The sequence below is a fragment of the Festucalex cinctus genome, chromosome 19 (assembly GCF_051991245.1).
Source record: "Festucalex cinctus isolate MCC-2025b chromosome 19, RoL_Fcin_1.0, whole genome shotgun sequence".
NCBI lineage: Eukaryota > Metazoa > Chordata > Actinopteri > Syngnathiformes > Syngnathidae > Festucalex > Festucalex cinctus.
The window spans coordinates 15,625,937-15,650,095 of NC_135429.1; the positions used below are offsets into that span (position 1 = coordinate 15,625,937).

General features: G+C 39.3%; 1 protein-coding gene across 1 annotated transcript in view; it reads left to right on the top strand.

Annotated features, from left to right (window-relative positions):
• Nucleotides 1-487: 487 nt before the first annotated feature.
• LOC144006963 (thrombospondin type-1 domain-containing protein 7A-like) overlaps nucleotides 488-24,159 on the top strand; it is a 96,784-nt gene continuing 73,112 nt past the window's right edge. The window contains exon 1 of the mRNA XM_077506127.1: nucleotides 488-956. Coding sequence (XP_077362253.1) covers nucleotides 809-956 — 148 coding nt within the window. The 5' untranslated portion in view covers nucleotides 488-808. The remainder of the gene's footprint in view (nucleotides 957-24,159) is intronic.

Here is a 24,159-nt window from a genome sequence, read left to right on the forward strand (position 1 = left end):
CCACAATATTGTCGCCGTCATGTCACTGTCACAAATCCGAATATTTGGACATAAAACTGAATAGTTGGACTGACAAAAATAATGTTTTTTTGTTTTTGTTTTTTTTTACATGAGGAAGTTGGAATGGATTGAATCAGTTTAGAAATATAGGAGTAGCAATAATACATTTTCAGTATTTACACTATCGCGTCTTTTCAAAAATAAAACATTTGCGTTTGTTTGGACTGGAGTGGATATGAAGAAGATGATGCGGGAGGAGGAAGGAGAGTAGTGGGTGGTGTGTATGTATATATATATGAGAGAGAGAGAGAGAGAGAGAGAGAGAGAGAGAGAGAGAGAGAGAGAGAGAGAGAGAGAGAGAGAGAGAGAGAGAGAGAGAGAGAGAGAGAGAGAGAGAGAGAGAGAGAGAGAGAGAGAGAGAGAGAGAGAGAGAGAGAGAGAGAGAGAGAGAGAGAGAGAGAGAGAGAGAGAGAGAGAGGACGGAGGCAAGGAGGGAGGGAGGCGCTGCATCAATCCGGCATACAGCAGCATCAAGCTGGCTTTAGAGATCTATTGTTCCCTGTTATTGGTGCCAAACATCATTCACACTCATTACGGAGCCAGGACTGAAACAGACCCAGAGAAGCGCGAGTGGAAGTCCTCGTTCCTGCATCGAACGGGATTACCCCACCTTGGATACGCCGGGGCGGACAAAAGCGAATCATAAGAAGGCGCGTGCACTTGAGTTCATCTTCACCTCGTGGCTTCTTATTTGTATCCACCTGACTGCATTGGGAACTACAGCGCCTGCTGTGCAGTGGCAGTGGCCATGGAGCTGGCCAGCAGAGCTGTTGGGGAACTGGGGGTGCTGAAAAGGGTACCCTTGCATTGGAGGTTAGCGCTGCTCTTTTTCTCTATCTGGGAACTGGATGCACAACCAGCAGTGGGAATTAAACCCACCTACATTTGGCAAACAGGTATGTTTTGCAGGCTGATGAAATATCAGTTTTTGTCAAATATTGATATAGAGACTTTTTTTTTTTGCCATCACAACATGCAAGAAAGCTGCTAAACTTGTTCCTTAATCATATCCTGTAACCCTAACTCTTTACCCCACCTTGAATAGATTTACTGTGCACTTTAAGAAAGTGTTGTTATGCTACAGGACCTTCTTGGTTTCTCAAGTTGAATTTATAGTTTTAGTTTTAGTGGCTGATGCATCAGTTGCTTCCATGTAGGATGTTTAGACATCGGCTATAACTGCAATCCCTCACGTCAAAGTCTGGCGGATAGCAGTGGTCAGTGTTTGATATTTTTTGGCTGCTGAGGCAGCTGGGACCTCTCAGCCTTGTGCTTGCATTGGAGTCATTCATCACAGCTTGACACGTGCGCAATTGATGACAAATATAGTACAAATTGTGGCGTAAGGTCAAAACAAACGAGCTGCAGGTGCTGCAAAATATTGAACGCAAATGGATTTTTGAGTTTTGAGTAGGAAGCTGGGCGGTACAATTACACTGTTGTTTTGGGTGGTGCCTTGCACCACTCAAGGCTCATTCACTCTGAGAGAGGAGCACATGGTGAGAGGGAAACAATACTAATACATGCTCCAGTGAGCAGAATGGAGGGGAAGAAAGCATGGGGGAGGAGGATGGATCCCCCCCCCCCCCCCCCCACACACACACACACACACACACACCCGGGAAGATGGGAATGCCCTTTTGGATGCAGCTGGAGCTCAGCGTCCTCTTTCACGTCAGTCTAATCTCTCTCTTCGTTACGCCGGATCAATGTGCTGGTTTCACCCCCAATAGTACCGGCTGATCAATGCTTATAGTTCCAGTAATGTAGCTCAGCCTGCACGGGATCAATATAGGCTTTGAGTGGAGTCTTGAATAAAATCAATACTTGTTAATATTATAATATGTGAGGAAAAATTATATAGTGGTGTTGTTGTAGTTTTCAATTAATTTTTGCTCTCATGACAATAGGAAAATATTTCGATAATCAGTCACTAATGTGCACTGATTGGAAAAACAAGTTTCTCAAAAATACATAAACAATAATCACCTATCACTTCTACAAGTCACTATTTTCTACCCTTGGTTAAGTCCCCTATTAATTGGGTAATACCATTTACAGAGGGTCAAAAAAGTGAATATTCGACAACCAGGAAGTTACTATTGCTGTTACTAAATATCCTGTTTGTAAACCATTTATAAACAAGTAAGAGGATACCCTTAAAAGTGAGGTCATTTGGTGCTTAGTTGTTGATTTTAGTATATTTTGATGTTGATTGACTGACTATTATAAGACTGTTTCACCAACAGTGTAGTAACATATATGTAATAACCTACTCATGGATGATTTTGTAATACTATTTGCACACGAAAGAGAAAATATTGATGTAATCAATAGCAAAGTATCATTGATCACGTGCCATTGGATATTGCAAGTGAGTACTCCTCACAAATGTGACCAACTCAAACAATCGCTATGAATACAAAACAAAACTCAAACGCAACACCCTTTGTTACACCTTCCAATTTCATTCATTGTTGTTTACAAGCTTCATTGTTCACAGCGAATGCAAAGAAATGAGAATCCTATCGCATTACGGGCTGCGCCTCCCTCTGAGTCAATGCAGGGGAAGAGATTAAGGATGCAGAAAGCAGAGCAGATTGGCCAGACAAAGTTAACCTAGATATGGTATATACGTGCTTGTGTGTGTGTCTACTCTTGGCTTAAGTACATTGGCACTTGTCTTGGTGATTATGCTTGGCCAAACTGGCAGGATCAATTTACAGTCCTGATGCCAAATGTGTTTATTTTTTTCTTATGTTGATCCATAGTTGTCTTTAACGTATGTATTAGTAACATATTTAAGGGATTCCGTCTTCCCTTCAGTTCTGCTTCTTAAGTTTGACAAAGAGGGATATTTTGTGTGCGTCACAAATTGGCTACATCTGCCGCACAGGAACAATACTGGGGGGGTTGTGGTGTTATGGGTCCTCTGGAGACTGCTGTTCTCAGCAGCATGCAAAAGTGCCAAGGGAATGAGTGCTATATCAAATGCACAGAGGTAATATTAGCATTTAATCAATGTATAATTTGCTGACTCGCTGCTCCTAAGGCTGCTTTGAAAGCAACACGAGTACCGCATATTGTATTGTTCACAACATGGGTGGATTATATACTGTATGCAGTGGGTATGACATGTGTAATCTCGCATGCGCATAATGTGTTTTGGAGAGGATTAGTATGCATTGTCTCAGTATGAAACACACAAATATGATAGATTAAAGTATGATCTTGTTCCTCTTTAAGTTTCTCTCATCAAATTGTGGATGAATTTATCACAATTATATCTCAGAGTCACACAGATGTTGCTTCGAGCCTCTTAGCTGAACAGGCCTGCAGGTTTAGAACCCTTGGCATGAAAATCCAGGTCAATTACTGCTGATCCTTGATCAGCGCCAGCACAGGAGAGGACAGGCATCGTCAATTCTAAGTTCTGTTATGACTTTCAATGTGCAATATTATGCATACCTATCATTGTATGTTTTTCTAATCAGTTTCATACACTGGATGGATCACAATGTGTCATTGTATCATTACATGTCACTATCTATAATCTATATATAAAGGTTTACTATCTGCACAAATAGAAACGCTTACTGTCCTCTAAAATATCACCAGTGGTACAAATGCAGAAGTTAAGTTAATGTACATTGAAAAGTATTTTTGTTTTCGGAACAAACTGTTCAGAAATCACAAAGCACTATAAAACAATGCACCAAATAATTGATTAAATGATTGTGTTATTTGATGTTTGGTACCACGTTTATTTTCCATACTGATACCAGTATGAGTACTTAACTCATGAGTCCGCAGTTTTAGAGTAACATTTACACTTGGAAGAGAGTAAAATAAAATAAAAAAAATGGAAAAGTAGAAAATAAAAGTGACTCAAGGTAGGAACAAACTCACAACCTTCAGCTTGGGAGACAGCCAATCTACTCCCTGAGCCACGCTGCTCCTGCGTTACTTCTGCTAGTAGATTGCTCATATCAGCTGCAGCTGATTCCATGATTGCATGGAATCTTCCACTTCAAGAGAGCAAAAATGATGTATTTGGTCTCTTGGAGAAAAGCAAACAGTAGGAGGGGCATAGCTCAGGTGGTAGTGTGGCAGACTCCCAAGGTGAAGGGCATGAGTTCGTACCTCAACCCTTGAGTCAATTTCATTTATTTTATTATTATTTTTTTTTAAACTTTGCTCTCTTCCTCGTGTAAATCTTAGTTTACGCTAAAACTGAGTCTATTTGTTCCCCATCTAAATAGAGTCAAATTTACACTATAGATTTTACTGTGTAGTCACTAATACTGAAACCAATTACTGGTAACATTAGTACTTTTGATATATAAAATTCCCCCCCAAAAAACGATAACAGATAATTTTAAAAAGAAAGACTTAAATAGCTAAAATTGCCTGAAATTAGTGGCAGTTTTCTATTCATCTATTTTCTAGTTCATGATCATAAATTGGGCACAATAGAGTGATCAACAGTGGTATTGCAGTTTGGAGTCAGCCAGTCCTCCCGTTTGCAGTGATGGTTGTTTTAAAGTGGTTAGAAGGTTAATATCCAGTTAGCTTCATTGACCAGGGTGCTATCAAGATCTGGTTTTGGTCTGCAGAGTCGTGAAGTTGTCAGGAGGCCAGAGGAAGGATCAAAGGAAAGAAAGATGAAACAAAGTGAAATCCAGCACCAACCAGACATCCCTACCACCCACAGAGTTACAAAAACCAGAATCTTTCACCAACTCCACAAACATCTAAATTCCAACACATAAGGGAGAACGCAAGTGACCAGAGGAAAGACTCAAGGAAGGATGGAAGGATAGATGAAGCAGAGTGAGAGCCACAAACACCAGCCACCGCTCATTGAGCGACCAGTGGGAGAAGCAAATTCAGTTTCAGTTTCAGTAGATGCTGGTGTGGTGGATCTGGCTGCCTACAGCTTCTAAGGGATAAACTCAATAGAGCAGATTTTTCTTCATAATTGTATGTGAACAATAAAATAATAGTAAAGTTCCTTTAGTCTTACCTTTATATGTGCATAGCAACATCATAGCTAATGCACTGCACTCTACTTTAATGTACTGTACTTTGATTTGATCACAAGGAGGATGTTGCAGTGCAACCTAACATAAGATCAATCCACAGACGACAACAGAAGTTGAATTAAAATTTCAGAGAATACAGCATATAGTAAAAGAATTTAAATACCAAAAATCTGCCTTTGATCATTACAATTACACACTTGCTCCTGAAAACAATAGCAATGCCTGATGGTATTTGTGATCACTTTACAGTGAAAGAATAGAACTTATTGAGGCACAACAAACGGGGTTACTGTTCTCATTTGTGGCACGGTTCAGTCACTCGCTGCCCCTCTTGTCCGTGTGGCGCACATCCCCAATCATAGGGCCTCCTCTTTGTTCTTCTCTCATTGTCCTCATTACCTCCTCCCACATTAGCATTAAAAACACACACGTGCACCCCCACTCCACCACCACCCTGTGTTCAATGACCTCTCTGAACTGAGGAGTGTCTCAGAGGTGGGAAAGAGGCGGGGCCTGGAGGGTGGCATAGGACAGTGGTGTCCAAACTACGGCTCGGGGGCCATTTGCGGCCCGCCGTCCATTTTTTAGTGGCCCGCGACATATGCTAAAACTGGCATTTGACTCAGGTCAAATAACATAAAAACAAAAATGTTTGGAGATGGTCAAAGTAAGAAGGGAGGGTGTCGAAAAACACAGGTGCTATTAAAGGTTATTTTAGTTAACTAAAACTAACAAAAAAACAAAAATAAAAAAAACAAACAATTTCGTTAACAAAATAAAATAAAAACAGTAAATTTCTCTTGGAACAGGAACCAGTGCATCAAGGATCCTCATTTGCTGGACTTGACCCCTGATTTGATGCAGGTTTGATGTCATACCATGCGTCACTATAGATCAGGGGTGTCCAAACTACGGCCCAGGGTCCATTTGCGGCCCGCCGTCCATTTTATCGTGGCCCGCGACATGTGCTAAAAATGGCATTTGACTCAGTTCAAATAAGATAAAAATAAAAATGTTTGGAGATGGTCAAAGTAAGAAGGGAGGGTGTCGAAAAACACAGGTGCTATTAAAGGTTATTTTAGTTAACTAAAACTAACAAAAAAACAAAAATAAAAAAAACAAACAATTTCGTTAACAAAATAAAATAAAAACAGTAAATTTCTCTTGGAACAGGAACCAGTGCATCAAGGATCCTCATTTGCTGGACTTGACCCCTGATTTGATGCAGGTTTGATGTCATACCATGCGTCACTATAGATCAGGGGTGTCCAAACTACGGCCCAGGGTCCATTTTATAGTGGCCCGCGACATGTGCTAAAAATGGCATTTGACTCAGTTCAAATAAGATAAAAATAAAAATGTTTGGAGATGGTCAAAGTAAGAAGGGAGGGTGTCGAAAAACACAGGTGCTATTAAAGGTTATTAGTTAACTAAAACTAACGAAAAAACTAAAATTCAAAAAAACAATTTTGTTAACAAAATAAAATAAAAAAGAAGATGCTTTAAAAAAAAAAAAGAAAACTAACTGAAACTACATTTTATGTTTACAAAACTAACTAAAATAAAACAAACAAAAATAAAATATTACGCACAATACACATTAAAAAAAATAAAACTAAGCATTTATTAAAGAACTAAAGCTAATATAAAAAAAACCTAACAGAACCACAATGAAAACTAATTAAAACTAACTAAATTTAAAAAACAAAACAAAACTCAAAACTAAATAAAAACTAAAATGAAAAAATCCTGACGATAACCTGACTGCCATATTACAAATAAATTGGTTTATATACTGTAGCATTTCTCTAAATATGCAAAAGCACAAATAAATTATTTGTACAATTTTTAGGACTAAACAAAATTTTTCTTCATAACATTATGTGGCCCTTGCGTCCTTCTGATTTTCTGTATGTGGCCCTCAAATGAAAAAGTTTGGACACCCCTGGAATAGGGTATTTTGTGTGTCAAGGGTTTAATATGTGTACTGTATCTCTAAAAAGCTGTGAGGGAAAGCGAAGGTCACTGATTTTAATAGCGACAGTGACATCATACTGCACTTGTATTTATACCTGAAAGAAGCCAGAAATAGAAACAGACCTATTTCAAGCTACAAAGATGGGAATCTGATATTTGATAAGAGGAAAGTAAAAGAGCTACGCAGCATTTTAGACACTTTGAGACCAACACTTTTGTTTTATTGGACATCTTTATTTTAGTTCAATCAACGCTGTAATTTTGCTTTGTCCAAGTCAATCTGATAGATGTTTGTGTAGCGAGATAATGGACACGTGTAACTTGAACTGGGCATGTGCATCATAATCATAAACATTTAGGACCCTCTTTTCATAGGTAGGCGATCGTGCGCCTGGCGTAAAAACGGCCACATCTTCATTTTGGCAAGTCTCGTCTACCATGTTTCACTCATGGGGGCTCTCGATCTCACAATTTGGTGTCAAAAAGTAGACTAGCCTAAGTGGCGCCACAGTAATGCGATTTTGTTGGATTTAAATATATTTTTTTCTTTCCAAGAGTCAGCAAGCCAGGCAGCTAGTTGTAAGATTCTGATGATAAAAAAATGACACTTAACCACTATATGTTTAATTGATGAATATCAGATCTGTAGTCACCAGTGTGATCTGCAAGCTGTGATAACACTCGTCATTAACAATTTATGAAGTTTATATTCAAAACTGACATCTGTGCTCATATTACTACTGCTACGGCTATTTTAAACATAGTGGCTAGGTGATCTTTTTGGCTTGCAGGGTGAATTTCCTGCCTGTGATGGTGTGCATGTAGAGCCTGAATAAATCTGTCAATTTTTTGCTCATACTTACAGTGAGTGTTTGCATTCTCGTGATGCCATGTAAAATCATATTGCATTTAAATAACTTCACCTATTAGGTATGTTAGTTAGCCACTTACAGAGAAAATCAGCGAGTCAGGCAATTTCATGCTACAATTTTAAACCGCCTTGTTTTCTCAAAAATTCCCCAATGCAGCTTCTCCAGTATTTGTCGAATTGAGAACACACATTTCATTTTTAACACATGAAGTACAAGTGATTTAAAGCCATTTTGTTTTGAACACACTTGGTGAACATCAGACACCGTAAGAACAGCTGTAATGAGTTGCATTGAAGTGAGTGGGTGAAATTATGTTTTTTTTCTTTCTGGACTTTTTCAGCCATTATTCTCTGTGAGTTTGACAGTGCTTCATCCAACTGCTCTTTGTCTTGACTGTCATTGGTGAAATAGGGTTAATTAACTCATTTACTCCCAATGACGTATAAATACGTTTTTTTTGTTTTTTTTTTAAATGATAGAGCATACAGAAGGCTTTGATGCAGCCTCTCAACTGCAAAGAACGGTTGCAGAAATGGTAGTTATTACACAAACGGCCAGCAGGTGGCAGCAGAGCAAAGGAGATCAACCAGGGCCATGTAGAAAAAAAAGCTCAATTACTTACAATTTTAAATAGATTTGTGAAAACTGATGAAACTTAGCTCTCTTCTAATGCTAATTGCTGCAAAACGGAAACAGATAGAAACATACTTTTTTTTTCCTGATGAAAGAAGAGACTTTAATCTTTCTTTTGCTTTTATAGCAATTGAACACAATATTATGTGGGTCTTGCAAAATCAGTCAAAATCCAGTAAAACGGCCGGGAGCGAACGGGACTGCTTCTGTGAAAATGGCTGGGAGTGAATGAGTTAAAAAACTCACAAACATATGCATACATATTAAGTCACATTCTTGAAATTTCTGCAGGTTTTCCACACAAGCATCTTTATTATTATTTTTTCCTAGATGTTTTATAACCTGAACCAACTCTCACAAATGTCAAGACTGGTAGCGAAACTTTTGTCCAATATTGATTGTGTTGGGTTTTCTTCATTACGTCCAATAAATGGGTGAAGGGAAGGGTTTTCCTACCTATATTATAGTAAGTATAGTACAGTAACTCTGGGAGGGTGAATAATTATGTGGTACAGGGATAAGCAATAGTTTTCTTGTTCCTTGTTTTGGCCGCACATAAAAACAATGTTTGCTCAGCAGATTGGAACAATTAAATCAAGGAAGAGCACCTGTGGTCCATTCAGCATGGGTGAGCTATTACTTTCAAACATGTATAACTCAGAAAATAATGGCTTGCGGGGAGAAAACAATGTGTGTTCAGACAGCAAATGTCCAATGTGCAGCAGCCCAGAACCCTTAAAATAAACACGATGTGGTGGTAATGGCCCATAGAATCTGTTTCTCCATCCTGTGTTGATGTGAACAGTTATACTCTGACACATACAGGGAATCAGAGCAGCTCACTTTCAATTTGCCTAATAGAACTAAAAAGTAGTGTTCTTAAAAGGTCGGCAGTGGCATTTTGATAAAAGCGGATGTTGTGGAGAATAAGGAAAGTTGTATTGGAAATGTATTCTTGAAGGTATAGGTAATTACAAAAAAATACACATACACACACAGGAAAAATCACTATCTTACGTCTTTATACTTGCTCACAAAGTAGTGTGCCTTTTTTTTTTCTTTTTTTCTTTTTTTTTTTAGCAGCAATATAAAAGTCAAGTATATTTTGGACAGTTTTTCATGATAAATGTCCATGGGTGTCCATGTACTATTTGACAATAACTACAAATTGTCATAACATGGATGTTTCTAGTTGGCCAAAACTTTTGTGTTTTGCATTTTTGTTTGTATTTTTTTTCTCCTTTCGTGTAGTCCTGCTCCCTGTAAATGTACTGCTATTGACTAGTCTTGTTCCAATACCGTTTTTACCCAGCTTTGCAGTATCGGCCGATGCTGATACCATACCGATACCTAAGGGTTTTTTTTTTCTCAACATGAAAAACTGTCCTGCCATTGGTTCAGCGCATTCAAGGGCCAAGAGGATTTCTTAGATCAACATGCAATGAACATGTCACACATCAGTGAATGTTGTGCATGAGCAAGACACAAGATGCTGCATCCAAAGTCTTGTGCTCGGTGTAAAAATTTTGCATTTCATTTTCGTGCCTAGGCAATTGTTTGGAAATTTGCACCTCGATAGGCATGTTGCTATATTGTAGTACCTGCACATGGTGCATCTGGCAATTTGGTGACCAAAAGTAGATTTTAGACAGCAGGTCTAAGTTGTGGCGCAGGTGGTGTTATGCGATTTTTGGTGTACTTGATCAAGGTGCAGGCTAGAGTCATTTTAATGACTGTTATCTATCAAATCAACTGACGTGAAATAACTATGGCTCTGATGCTCGACACATACATTCCTGATTTTTGATATACACAAAGTAATGAAACAATATTTAAAATGAAATGAGCACAAATGAGTTATGACAACGTTTATTTTTTGTGTTCTGTGGTTGAAAAAGATGTTAAAAGTTAATCAGCATCCTTTTATCCGAGCTAAACTTGGTAATTATAACATCTCTTGTTTAAAGTAAGTAAAATAGACCTCTCATTAGTTTGCTTTGGGTTGCTCTACCCAGAGAAGTGATTGGATTGTTAGGACAATGGTGGTAGAATACCAGGTTGTGTGGTTGGAATTATGTGGTTTAGCGATTAGCAGTCCTACTCTGGTATAAACCCTTGTTTTCTTCTGGCTAACTCATGTTCCTGGGAAGCTTTATGAGATCCAGTGAACGTGCTGGAGGATTGGCCTAAGCAGCATTAAGAGCTTTTCATCAAGGTGTTTCTTCCTCGTCTTGTCCTCCTCCATTAGCACTTGGCTCCAGCAAACCCTCAGCCAACGCATGATCTGGAAAATCGAGCGTAAACAAATGTACAAGGATGATCTCAATGTAATAGTTTATAAATTAGGCGACATTGGACAATGTGGACTAGTTGTGTAGTTGTTGTTATTATTATTATTATTATTCTTATTATTATTATTATTACTCTAACGTGACATGCTACAAAGCCAAAATCAACAGCACAGATTATATCTTCAATTGAATTTTTAACTGCTGCTCCATTGCATAATTTATTGGGTTCTGACAGCTCCCTGCTAGTGACGAACACATTTACACCAGTCATGCTTGACCAAATGAAGGCCCCGAGGAAGCCAATAAAATCCCACTAAAATCCCACAGAGCTCAGCAAGAGAGCGTTCTGTTTTGACAGTTGATGTGATTATAAAGTCATTCCGCAACAGTATAGCAAAATAGAAGTGGTTAAATTCAAGCCTTCCATTTATAGCTTAAAATAAACTGGCACTGGATCACAGTGATGTGTCTGTAGAACTCACAGTACCACAAACATCTTGCAAAAACGAGTCCATCAGAGCATTAGATCCACATTTGTTCACCTCTGCATTTTTATACAGAATAGAGTGAAGTGGGTATTGATTTGTTTATGCTTTCACCAGTGTTGGGGGTTGGGCACAGCCTGTTAATGCCCCCCAAAATTAGCCTTTTTGTTCCAAATCTTATTTTTTTTTTAACCCATAAGTTGCTAACAGTGAAAAAAAAATAAAGATAAAGTACAATACAAATCAACATAGGAGTAAGAAAAAAAAAGTGTTTTGTTGGTCATTTTTAAAATTCTGTGTAGTATAAATTACATGCATTAGATGACAATGTCAATTAAGTGAGTTGACTCATTTCAAACCTGGGCAATCATTTGGCGCTTACACGGCCACACGTGAGAATTCTTTACAAATTAAAAGACCCAGTTGGTTCATCTAGCATTTGAGAGAGACTTAAAGGAACAGTGTGTACTATTTAGCGAAGATGGACAAGCAAGAAGAACTTTGTGAACGTGGTTAGCCTCTGGTGGTGCTCGCAGCTAGTATCGGACCCAATGGGTCGATGGGTGCTTACGTTCCACAGCTGGGGCTTAAGCCCAATTCACACAGGCTGTGGAACGGACGCGGTGCGTTCTCCGTACGGTGGCCGTGCGGACGCTGCAAGGATAGAACCCATTCAATTCACACCAGCTGCGGTGCGGTGCGTCTGCGGTGCGGAAGGACTCCGGCGATGCGGAAGGTTTCCGCAAGCGTTCTATTTTTTTCCGGACGACGCATGCAGATTTTCATGAAGCTCAAGAAATGACTCAAGCCGGACAGGAAGATGGGCGTCTCATATCAGGGTAAATCCGGTATATTTCAAAATAAAACCGAACTCGTTTTGGTGCTAGCTAGCTACAAAGCATGACATGAGTTGGACATTTAAGACAAAAAATGAGCTCAGAATAAATTAAACATGACAAAATACCACTATTTAAACACAAAACGTACTTACCCATAGTAGAATAGCCATGGTAGAAGTCCCAGGAATAATGTCCAAAAAGCATATAGATGTGACAACAGGCAAGCATGGCTATTGTTTACAAAATATGACTCTATATACACGGTTGTTATTGCGTGAACTCAACTCTCCAGCGTGAACCCCGTGACCTTGTGGTCTTGCGGGTAAAGATTTCCAGACACACAACGGATGCGGTGTGAATTGCAGTCCTTGCGGAAGGCGCGCGGAAGCCGTACGGAAAACGCACCACGTCCTTTCCGCAGTCAGTGTGAATTGGGCTTTAGAGGTGGTCAGGTGAGTCCCGTGATTTGATCTCCTGACGCTTGACTCACTTTGTTTTGCTCTCAATAGGTTTTGCTAGCTTCTCCCACTAGCTGCCCTTGTTAGCTGCTCTAGCTAATTCTTGCTAGCCGCTCTTGTTAGCTGTTCCAGCGAGTTCCTGCTAGCCACTCTGGCTCACCACTCCCGCTGCTCCTGCTTGCCTGTGACTCTGTCACTTTCATCACCCTGTGTTGGTACCCTGAATACAGAACAGCGACACAGGAAAAACAGGGAAAAGGGATGCCAATGGGGCATCTTATAGAGGCCGCAATTCAAGCTAGGACTGATGTGGTGTAAGTGATGATTGTGGATCTGGAGTGACATTTGCAGTGCATTTGATTCACACCACTGGTCAGGAAAATACAAATGGCCTGCATGCTGTGCTGAATTATTGGCACCCACTTGGCACAGTTGTTTATCACTCCCCACATAGACGCACACAACACTTGGAATACGCACGCTGATCATTAAGTCTGTGCTTTCTATTGTCGGCTCCATTCAGCCTGGCCCTTCGAACCTCTCTGCCACTGAAAATGTCTGCTTTCCACTTCATCATAATTGCTACTTTATCGGTAACCAGCTAGGACAATTGTTGAGTTAGGCAAGTACGATTCATACACAATACAGTTCAAACTGCTTTAAAGGGGCGGTCTGCCGGTTTCACTCAGGAAAATGCACTTTTTAAATACAGGATTTAAACAAACAAACTACTTCTCAATTTATAGATATGGGCTTTTCATAATGTGTGGGGGTGATTTTGTCCTAAAGACAAAAGACAGAAGCTTATTGTGTGAATGAGTGAGTGAAAAAATAAAATAAAAATCTGCGTGCTTTCAAATTGCCGCGGGAGTGACGTCACGCAGCTGACATTGACACCCGGCCCTGTTTGCGACACGCCACCCCCCTGCTCTGCGATTGGCTGGAGGGGTGTAAACAGTCTTCCCACAGAAACAGCCCACTGTTTACAAAACAAACACAAAATGGCAAAATACAGGCTGGGGGTGAGGGGATTTAGGACAAAATCCCCCCCACATGTTATGAAAAGCCCATATCTATAAATTGAGAAGTAGTTTGTTTGTTTAAATCCTGTATTTAAAAAGTGCATTTTCCTGAGTGAAACCGCCAGACAGCCACTTTAAAGCTACATACAATTACAACAACTTAAATAAAAAATCATTCAACTAAAGGCGGAGGAGAGCAGGTTTTAAAAAAAAAAAACACACAAAACTTTACGTTGAAGCCTGTTCCGTATTTTCTAGAAGAGAGCTCTTAGCAAAAGTAAAACGCTGCATCAACATTTCAGTTCTGACTTTGGGCACCAACAGGAGACACACCCATGAGGTTGAGATGTTTCATACGGCGCTGACATGTCAGAGATGTACTTTGGCTATCAAAAGACCAAACAGAAATGTTTAAAAGTGTATTCTCTCAGTGAGTCAGTGCAAAGACCCGAGCATTGGGCAAATATGGTCATAGTTCCTGTTTCTAGTCAACTTGAGCAGCAGCATCCTGGAGCTGTCTTATAATTTGTTCCAAGAGTCTATAGTGAGCAGGTTGAAAGAGCAGCCTAACTTGTTGGGGACTAAAACATGGATTAATCTCTCTAGGTCATGTTTGGACACTATTTATTTGATTTTGGCAATATTTTTTAGATGGTAAGAAGCTGTTATTGTTTTATTCTCCTTGTATACAAATCAGAAAAGCGGTACACTTTTCTGGCTGTACGCATTCTGCTGTCAAATCATACCTGTCATTTACGCACACACAGGTCCACACTCTGGATGGTAAATGGGCTTCTATTTATATACCATATGTGTTTTACAATGCGTGTCTTGCTCAAGGTCACTTCGAGATGGTCATAAGGGCTGACGATTGTTATCCACAACCTCACGGTTAGGAGACGGCCGCTCTACCACTGAGCCATGCCGCCTCGGGGTGGAGCAATTCAATATGTGGCAAAGCTGGTGTGCATTCGGCCATCAACTTCAGCACTTTTTCTCATCCACACTCCAGACACTGTTGTAAGACTATCCCAGGGGTGTCCAAACTTTTAAATTTCAGGGCCCCATACAGAAAATCAGAAGGACGCAAGGGCCACATAATGTTATGAAGACAAATTTTGTTTAGTCCTAAAAATTGTACAAATAATTGATTTGTGCTTTTGCATATTTAGAAAAATGCTACAGTATATAAACCAATTTATTTGTAATATGGCAGTAGGGTTATTATAGTTTTGGAATTTTTCATTTAGTTTTGAGTTTTGTTTTGTTTTTAATTTAGTTTTAATTAGTTTTCAGGGTGGTTCTGTTAGTTTTTCTTAATTAGTTTTAGTTCTTTAATAAATGCTTAGTTTTAGTTTAGTTAGTTTCAGTATTAGTTTTTTTTATTTTTTTTTATGTGTATTACTTGTGCGCAATATTTTATTTTATTTTTGTTTGTTTTATTTTAGTTAGTTTTGTAAACATAAAATGTAGTTTCAGTTATTTATTTTTGTAAAAAGCATCTTCGTTTTTATTTTATTTTGTTAACAAAATTGTTTTTTTGAATTTTAGTTTTTTCGTTAGTTTTAGTTAACTAATAAACTTTAATAGCACCTGTGTTTTTCGACACCCTCCCTTCTTACTTTGACCATCTCCAAACATTTTTGTTTTTATCTTATTTGAACTGAGTCAAATGCCATTTTTTAGCATATGTCGCGGGCCACTGAAAAATGGACGGCGGGCCGCAAATGGCCCCCAGGCCGTAGTTTGGACACCACTGGACTATGCAATGTGAAGGTGAACCATCAAACTGCACATTTTGATTTAGTTAACTGCCCGCCGATGGCCTGATAAGTTAAACTCATTCACTGCCAGCCATTTTAGAAAATTTCAAAATTTTCAATACCCATGCGATATTACGTTTAATAATTATATATAAATCGAATCTACCAAATGGCAGAAGAGACTCCCTACTTTTTGCCTCATCCCGATCTTTTGTATTGACAGCAGAAAAATGTAGGTTTGCACAAAATACAGCAATTCCTCCCACGGGCTCTGAAACTTGTTTATTTTGTATAAAATGGGGCAATGATGTCATCTACCGCTGGTTGGGCATCAATAAAGTTGTTTCCAAGTTTGACATTTACAGGGGAGAATAATCAGATTCTCCTCCATCTCTCCCCGCTCAAAAAAATATATATAATTGACGAATATACTTGTCAAAGGCAGTGAATGAGTTAATTTCAGATTTAAAGTATGCATATTTTCCCAATGGATATCTATGGCATTTACAAGTCTAAGGGAAACTCAATGCTCCATGATTTATAGCCAATCTCAGATTTGAACGAGTCATGACTTTTTGTTAGTCATGCACAGCGGATGGGCCAGAACTCATTACAGGAGATGGCACGTACCTTGAAGGTACGGGATGGAGAATATGAGCCATATTGAGGCTGTTAAGAACCAGTTCTGTTTGCACTAGTATTTCAGTGACTTTACTGCACACTTGCAGCAGTTTCTTCCAGTTACTATAAGTGTTTTCCATGTAATGCTGGCATATTCATGTGGTGGCTGTGGTTCAGGTGTAGAGCCATCGTCCAGTCACTGGAAGGTCTGCTGTTCCATTCCCGCTCTCCCAAAGTTATGTGTCGTCGTGTCCTTGAGCAAGACATTTCACATACATTTCCTACAGTGCCACTCACACCGCCAGCTGTGGCTATGAATAATGTATCCATTGTGAAGCGTCTTTGAGTGTCCAAAAAAGCACTATATAAATCTAATTTATTATTATTATTATTATTATTATTATTATTATCATCATTATTATTATTCAGGAGAACATTACCCAATGTTTGCGTGACTGACCTCTCTTCAGAATAGGGATCATTTCAACACATTCACTAAGTTCTCACGTAACAATACCTTGAATATTCTCTTGTCTGTGTGAAATTTTTAAGTGGACACAGCACGAAGCAGCCGGACTTAACCTCCAGGCGATGTCGCTGCGGGGTCACACAATTTGCTGGCATTGTGCGAGCATCCCTGTGAACATTGCTGTTTGTCATCATTCGCAAGCACTGGAATAAAACAGCTTTGACAGCCTTGAGCACACTTTGGAGCCTGTCAGGTATTACTATGGGAAAGGACTTGGAGATGATGTAGACAACATGAGTGTGGAAAGACGTATGAGATGTACCAGGAAGGGTGGGTCGAGTAATCAGTGTGTGTGTGTGCGTGCGTGTGTGTAATTGCACTTGAGTACATGAGACTGTCAGTCAAGGTATGAGCGATTAGATGTCAGGGTGACTTATTGCTGTTTGGTATCACCACTACTCCATGAGCCGCATAAACCCTCATTCCATTGTTGCTTATGGGAATCTTTACAGTATATTTTAGAGGCTACCTTTTTTTTCGCACATCAATCTATTTTAGTTCTAATAACTACAACAAAAAATAACCATGTTATGTTTATTCACTTTCTAAGCACAATGCAGAAAATTCCACTTTCAAAAATCAGTGTTGATCATCAATGTCACAGTCTAGATGTAGTAGATTTTAGGGACGTAACGATATGGGCAATATCGTAATATCGTGATAGTAAAACTGCCACAATATCGTCGTCGTCATGTTCAAAATATCTAAAAGGAACACTTCAGTTTAAAAACTCAGGTTGATTTCCATTTGTGCAGTTCTATCAACCTCTGGTGGCTAGTTTATTAGTGCAATTTAATTTTCATTAGGGATGTTTTGGCCTTCTATGTTTAACATCTATGGCCAAGTGAAGGGAACGTAATATGCTTGTGAACCGAGTCAATATGTGGAAGAACTTAATATGTGCGTGCATTTGCAAGTAAGTGGCTCAATATTAAGTCTTATTACAGATTGTAGGTTGTTTATAAGCATTGCTGTAATTTACAAAGGCACAACTTGTGGGCTTTTTTTTATTTATTTTTTATTTTTTAGTATGAGCTCATATTTTTTTTTACAATATTGTGACCTTTACTAGTATCGCCAACCTCCCCACAATATCGTGATAATTATCGTATTGTGACCTTTATATCGTGATAATATCGTATCGTGATGTTTGGATATCGTTACATCCCTAGTACATTTAACATTTTATTCGTAGTAGTTTTTTGTAGTATTGATGCACATCAAAATGACATATTGAGCAAATATAGCGGAATTTACAAATTTAACCACAATTGGTAATGCAAGTCAATTTCCAGTTTGTTCTAATCAGCATTATTGGTAACAGAGTTACGATGTGCTGATCACGAAAATAGAGCCCAGAGTCTTGGTATTTTCACAGATTCATGCAGCCTGGGGCATTAAAAAAAAAAAAAAAAAAAAAAAGAGAAAGTTTGATTGTGAACACATTCTCTGCCAGTAAAAGTGGCACAAAGTGGCTGACCTCCATGGGCAGATGATGTAAAGTTAACTGCCCTCCACCCCAATACTCCATGTGTGAACATCCCCCAAACATTAGAGAAACAGCCTCAAGTAAATTGAACACAGGCAAACAAAGAACAGGGTGAGAGTTGTCAAATGTTGTAGTTGAAATGAGAGCCTTAGCAACTGCAACCTTATCAATGATACTACAGGAAGTTATTCAGGGTATACATTGCTAACAGGTAGGGTTGCCAACTGTCCCGTGTTATCCGGGACGCCCCGTATTTTGGGCTAAATTGTTATGTCCCATACGGGACCTCAAAAGTCCCGTAAAATAATTCTTATTCTTACACGAAATGCAGCTAACGGTATCTTTGCCATTTTTGGACCACAGCTGCTCCCGTAGGCTGACAAGTGACAAGGAAGTTGCTCGTAGCCAATGAAATGAAGTCGCTGCGTGTGAGACGTTATGTGGAGATCTTGCAAGGTAAGAGAGGCAACTAGAGAGAGAGGCACTTCCTGGTTTCGTCACAGCTTCATGTTGGCGATCTTAATATGTCAGCTGCGAACGTATCAGCGGGAGCAATACAAAATGTGTTCTCGTACTATTTATGAACAAATACCGCGAGAATTTAGCTTGTTGGCAAGTTTCGCAATCAGCGCTTTACATTGCAAACCGCACCCTACAGGTCCTAGATCAGCTAAAACGGCATTGTCACGAAGCACGGCACCTATCAGCCATTCACAGGCATCGTCACGTGCATTTGTTGTAACGGTTTATACTGCACAAGTGGCTAGAAAATAATAATAATGTGTAGTGTTGTCCGGTTGGTTAGGAAGAGAGAACAGTCATGGGCGTCTCAGCTCTCTGAAATGCTTCGGACAACTGAGACAGACACACTACAAACTCGCACCCCTCGACAGGGAAGGCGGGGCAGAAAGGTGGAAGCCCACTAAGAACTGTCGCAAACAGGAAATGGCTGATAGGTCAGTAGATGACAATATGCAGAACCAGGTCGGAGTAACTCAAATAAATTTGCTTCAACGTGGGAAAATAATGGGACAATGTAAAATGTTGCTTCTCCAAAATTCACCAGTACTTATTTCCTTTAGGTGCCCTATAATTGACTTGCGCCCAGTTCTGAGTATACAACGCCTGTTACCCAAAATCGGCTCCAGGTCACCGGTGACTCTACTGAAGAAGTGGTCTAAAAAAATTGATGGATGTTTCCTTTGGGAATACATTTGAATTGAAGGCTCAGTCAGGTTTAAAATGAGCTTTTATACAGCTCATTTGGAAGTCAGCTCCTATCCATTATTCTGCCAGGTGAACATCACTTCAGGCCAAGGCAATCATTTTCCAGCCCGCACATGAAATAAAAGTGTAACATTAAATACTTATTCAGGCTGTGGTGACAGTGTTGCACATGACTGAAGTACTTTTTGAAAACCACATCTTTCATTTTTATGCTCTAGGAGCGATTTTGTTATTAGGAGAATGGCACCAAGCCCCCTTGTAACAGTAACTGGTACAAAGGACACTATTGGAAGTTAAAACCACATCTCACAATTACATAAACATCCGCATCCTATACCTAATTTTTTTACGCTTAGTTCATACAAAGTCCTACCACAACACCAGAATAAACATTTTCCAAAACAGAATTTATATTCATTCAACTAATTCACCACTCATCCCAAAACAAAAATTCTCCTCTTTCATTAGTTCACACACAAGGATGCAAATATGTATAAAAAAAAAAAAAAAAACATGCCGATTTGAATACATTAATATGCAGTAGCCAGCGTAGCCTGTTTGAAGATGGTCCCATGCCATGTACAGAATGGAAGAGTAGATATTTTACTTTAATTAATTAGGGATTGCTGCGATTGGCTGGCAACCAGTCCAGGGTGTACCCCGCCTACTGCCCATAGCCAGCTGAGATAGGCTCCAGCACCCCGGCGACCCTAAGCGGTTCAGAAAATGGTTGGATGGATGGATAATTAGGGACTGTATTTGATTCACAATGAAATCCCATCTCTCATGGACGAAAGGATAATGTATCAAACAGCATTAGTATTTTATATTCTTCTAAAAGAGGAACACAATAGCTTGAAAGTTTGGCAGCAGGTATTCATCAGATAAGATGGGGCTTTACTAATCGATCAATCCCTCCCTCCCTTAGGTGCCACTGTACCCCATCTGCTTCGTTTTCTGCCATTAACCCAAATTGGAGGATTTGGTGCAGAAGGGTCACTCACTCATTGTGCAAAAGAACCTCGCTTTTTCAATTTCATATTCTTCTAATATGCTCTTTCATTATCGGAAGCATAAATATACATGAATCTGAATTTGAATCATACAATTTAGTGTTGTTTTTTATGGCAACCAAAAGTGCATCACTACCCCACTGACAGCCACCCTCATTTACATACTTGGAAACACATAATTAGTCCCATAAAATTGTTTAAATGCTTACATTAAAAGACATTTTCTTTTTTCTTTTGTGATTTTTTTTTTTTTTTTTTTTTTTTAATCAATGCCTTAACCTTTTCTTCTTGCCTCGAAGTTCCACTGGGTCATTGTGAGGGTAGAGGTGTCCTTTTTGAGCGGTTTTAATAAAGCTTACCAGTAAGTTCATCCGAGCGCCCTCCCTTGGCGTGGGCCCTTTGTTCAGCTGTGAAGACAATTAACTTTGGTGCAGTTCAGTTATTTGACCTCGAACAATTGTAGAAAATTGCATCAGATTTTACGGTAAATACATGATCAAGCAGTACGAATGAAACTTGTAACATAACAGTCATCAATCATTGTTTTGAGAACTTGTGACTTGACTTGACCAAAAAACAGAGGCGGGCACGCTTTGTTGGCCTGCATTTTCGGCGAGTGTTTTATGACGCGAAACCTTGAAAAATACATGGACTGAGAAGTAGAGGGTGACATGGGGGTGACTCGTCCCATCCGACTCCCACAGCAAAAATCCCGTCCTGTCCCAGTCCCAGACTAAACTTGCAAGATGAATTCTCGCGGTATTTGTGAATTCACAAACTCCTGAGAACACATCTTTCTTTCAGTCACAACTTGCCGCCTTAGGGTTCAGCTCCCTCTTCAACACGACAGACGGATGCAGGGTCTGTTCACATAACTGCAGACGCTGCACTAATCCGTTTGTCAATCTCCCACTCTATTCTTACCTCACTCCTTAATAAGACACAGGATACCCAAACTCCGCTTGGGAAAGGATCTCACTCCACCCTTTGCCCGACTGACCACTATTGTTTCAGATATGGAGGTGCTGATTATCATCCCATTCGCTTCATACGAGAGAATTGAAGATCATGGCTTGATGCTGCCAATGGCAAAAAGCAGACGTAATACTGAAGCCTCTAAACCAGAACCCCTTAACTCATATGCTCCCAATAACGTGTAAATACGTTTTTTAATGTTCTATGTGTCCCAAAGACGTATTTATACGTGTTTTTTTTGGTTTTTTTTTTTAATGCTAGAGCATACAGAAGGCTTTGATGCAGCCTCTCAACTGCAAAGAACAGTTGCATAAATGGCAGTTATTACACAAACGGCCAGCAGGTGGCAGCAGAGCAAAGGAGATCAACCATGTAGAAAAAAAGCTCAATTACTTACAATTTTGAATAGATTTGTGAAAACTGATGAAACTGAGCTCTCTTCTAATGCTAATTGCTGCAAAACGGAAACAGAAACATACTTTTTTTCCTGATGAAAGAAGAGACTTGAATCTTTCTTTTGATAGGTTCCATGCTTTTATAGCAATAGAACACAATATTCTGTGAGCCTTGCAAAATCGGTCAAAATCCAGTAAAACAACCGGGAGCGAATGGGATTGCTTCTGTGAAAATGGCTGAGAGTGAATGAGTTAATGTCGATCTCAGCTGTGTCCATCAAGTTATGAAGAGAGTCTGTGAGAGTCATAGTGTAATAAAAACCGTGACGAGGAACGAATCTGACTTAGTGCAACAATATTTGCCAAACAAGGGTGACAAGGTTATAAATCCCTCAACTAATTTGGGTGAGCGAAAACAAACAAGGTGTGAATGCTGACTCAGTCAAGTCTTCACATCTATCGTTTGATTTCTCTCGGTGACAGTGACAGTGACACATTGTGAGATGTAGTGTTTGGTGTGGTCTCTATTAGGGGTGGGTGATATGGCCTAAAAATTATATCACGATACTTCAAAAAAATTTGCAGTGACAATATTTTTGACGATGTTGGTAATAATTACTGAACAATAGATTTGTGATTGCCACTTAGGAATAATAACACTTTTATTGCAGCAACAATATTTAAGCCACCTTTTTCCCACAATTGAAATGTAAACAAAGTGCAAATATAGCAAATGTAATGGAATGAAATGGAAATAAAAACAGGCCAGGTCGTGTTTACCCTGCGCATTGTAACATAACTGCTTAAAGCACATTTACTTAGCAAATAAAATGAAAATACATACCTTCAGAAGTCGGTGGCAAATTGCATGAGTCAAAAAAGTCCATTATTTTCTCTCCTGTGTGGTTGATCCTCGTGTTGTGGGGGGAAATCGACAATGATACGGTAGCAGCCAGTTTGTGGCAACATGCTTTGTACACCGCAGGCAAGTGTATCGGTAAAAAATGTTTTTTTTTGTTTTTTTTCGTTATTTTGCCGTAAATGTCTCTGAATGGTTAATCAGAGAAAATGCCGTGAATGCTTGTAGACATTACTAGCGGGTATAAAAAACACAAATGTGCATGTTTATGCCACTGTGCGACAGCAACCCACACGACGTTTCGTTGAGAGTGCGTTAGCTTAGCGGTCGGTTAGCATCACAAACAATATGCGACCGTTTCAGTACTAACCAACCACCGTTGTTTTTGTTTTGTTTTTTCATAAGGAGTGCATCTAATCAAGAGTGCTCCAGTAATTAATGAACTTTTGTTTACCCCCAGCAACATGAGCTGCTTCTATGTCATCCTCGTCTTTAGTCTCCGCATAGCCTACTCTTAACTTTACGGCAACAGTTTTCCAGCACAATTTGGAAACGATTGTTTTTTGTTGTGAGCATTATATCTGACCTCTTGTAGCAAAAGAGCCTCCACACGACGAAGCTCACTCCCACTTTGCCGAAGACGCGACAGAACTGGCTGCAACTCTTGCAGCCACATGCTCCTACATTGTTTTTTATTAAACAACGAACGACGCGTGTACGTCCAAGTTGACACGAAGACGTATAATGTTACGCGTTACGTCATCACCGCAATTTTGCGATATTTCAAATTCTTATCACCCAAAAAAAAATACACCGGTAATTCGGGATGTAACGATATCCAAACATCACAATACGATATTATCACGATATGAAGGTCGTGATACGATAATTATCACGATATTGTGGGGGCGTTAGCGATATTTAAAAAACATCACAATATTGTAAAAAAAGAGCTCATACTAAAAAAAAAAAAAAAAAGCACAATATTGTGCTTTTGTACATAACAGCAATGCATATAAACCACCTACAATCTCTAATAACAATATTGAGGCACTTACTTGGCAATGCAAGCACATATTGATCGCTTCACAAGCAAATTATGTTCCCCTTCATCTGACAATTAGCATAGATTTTAAACATAGAAGGCCAAAACATCCCTCATGAAAATTACATTGCACTAATAAAATAGCCACTAGAGGGTGCTAGAACTGCACAAATGGAAATCAACCTGACTTTTTTAACACGTGTTCCTTTTAAATATTGTGAACATGACGATATTATGGCAGTTTTAATATCACGATATCATGATATTGCCCTTATCGTGACATCCCTACCGGTAATATCGTAGATTATATTTTTTGGAACACCCCCAGTCTCTATTCATTGCCCAATATACCAAGTCAATAGCCCAAACTTAATTTTACATGAGAATACATAAGCATGTGAAACCTCTTCCACGAAGAACACACTTTAGTCAAATCATTCCCAGACGTGTCTTGGTTACAGAAGCACGTGGCGTATATAGCGTTTCATTAGTGTTCTTATGCATGTGCCATCCAGGAACAACACAGCCAGCATTGAATAATTCATCAGTTACAGTGTGCTG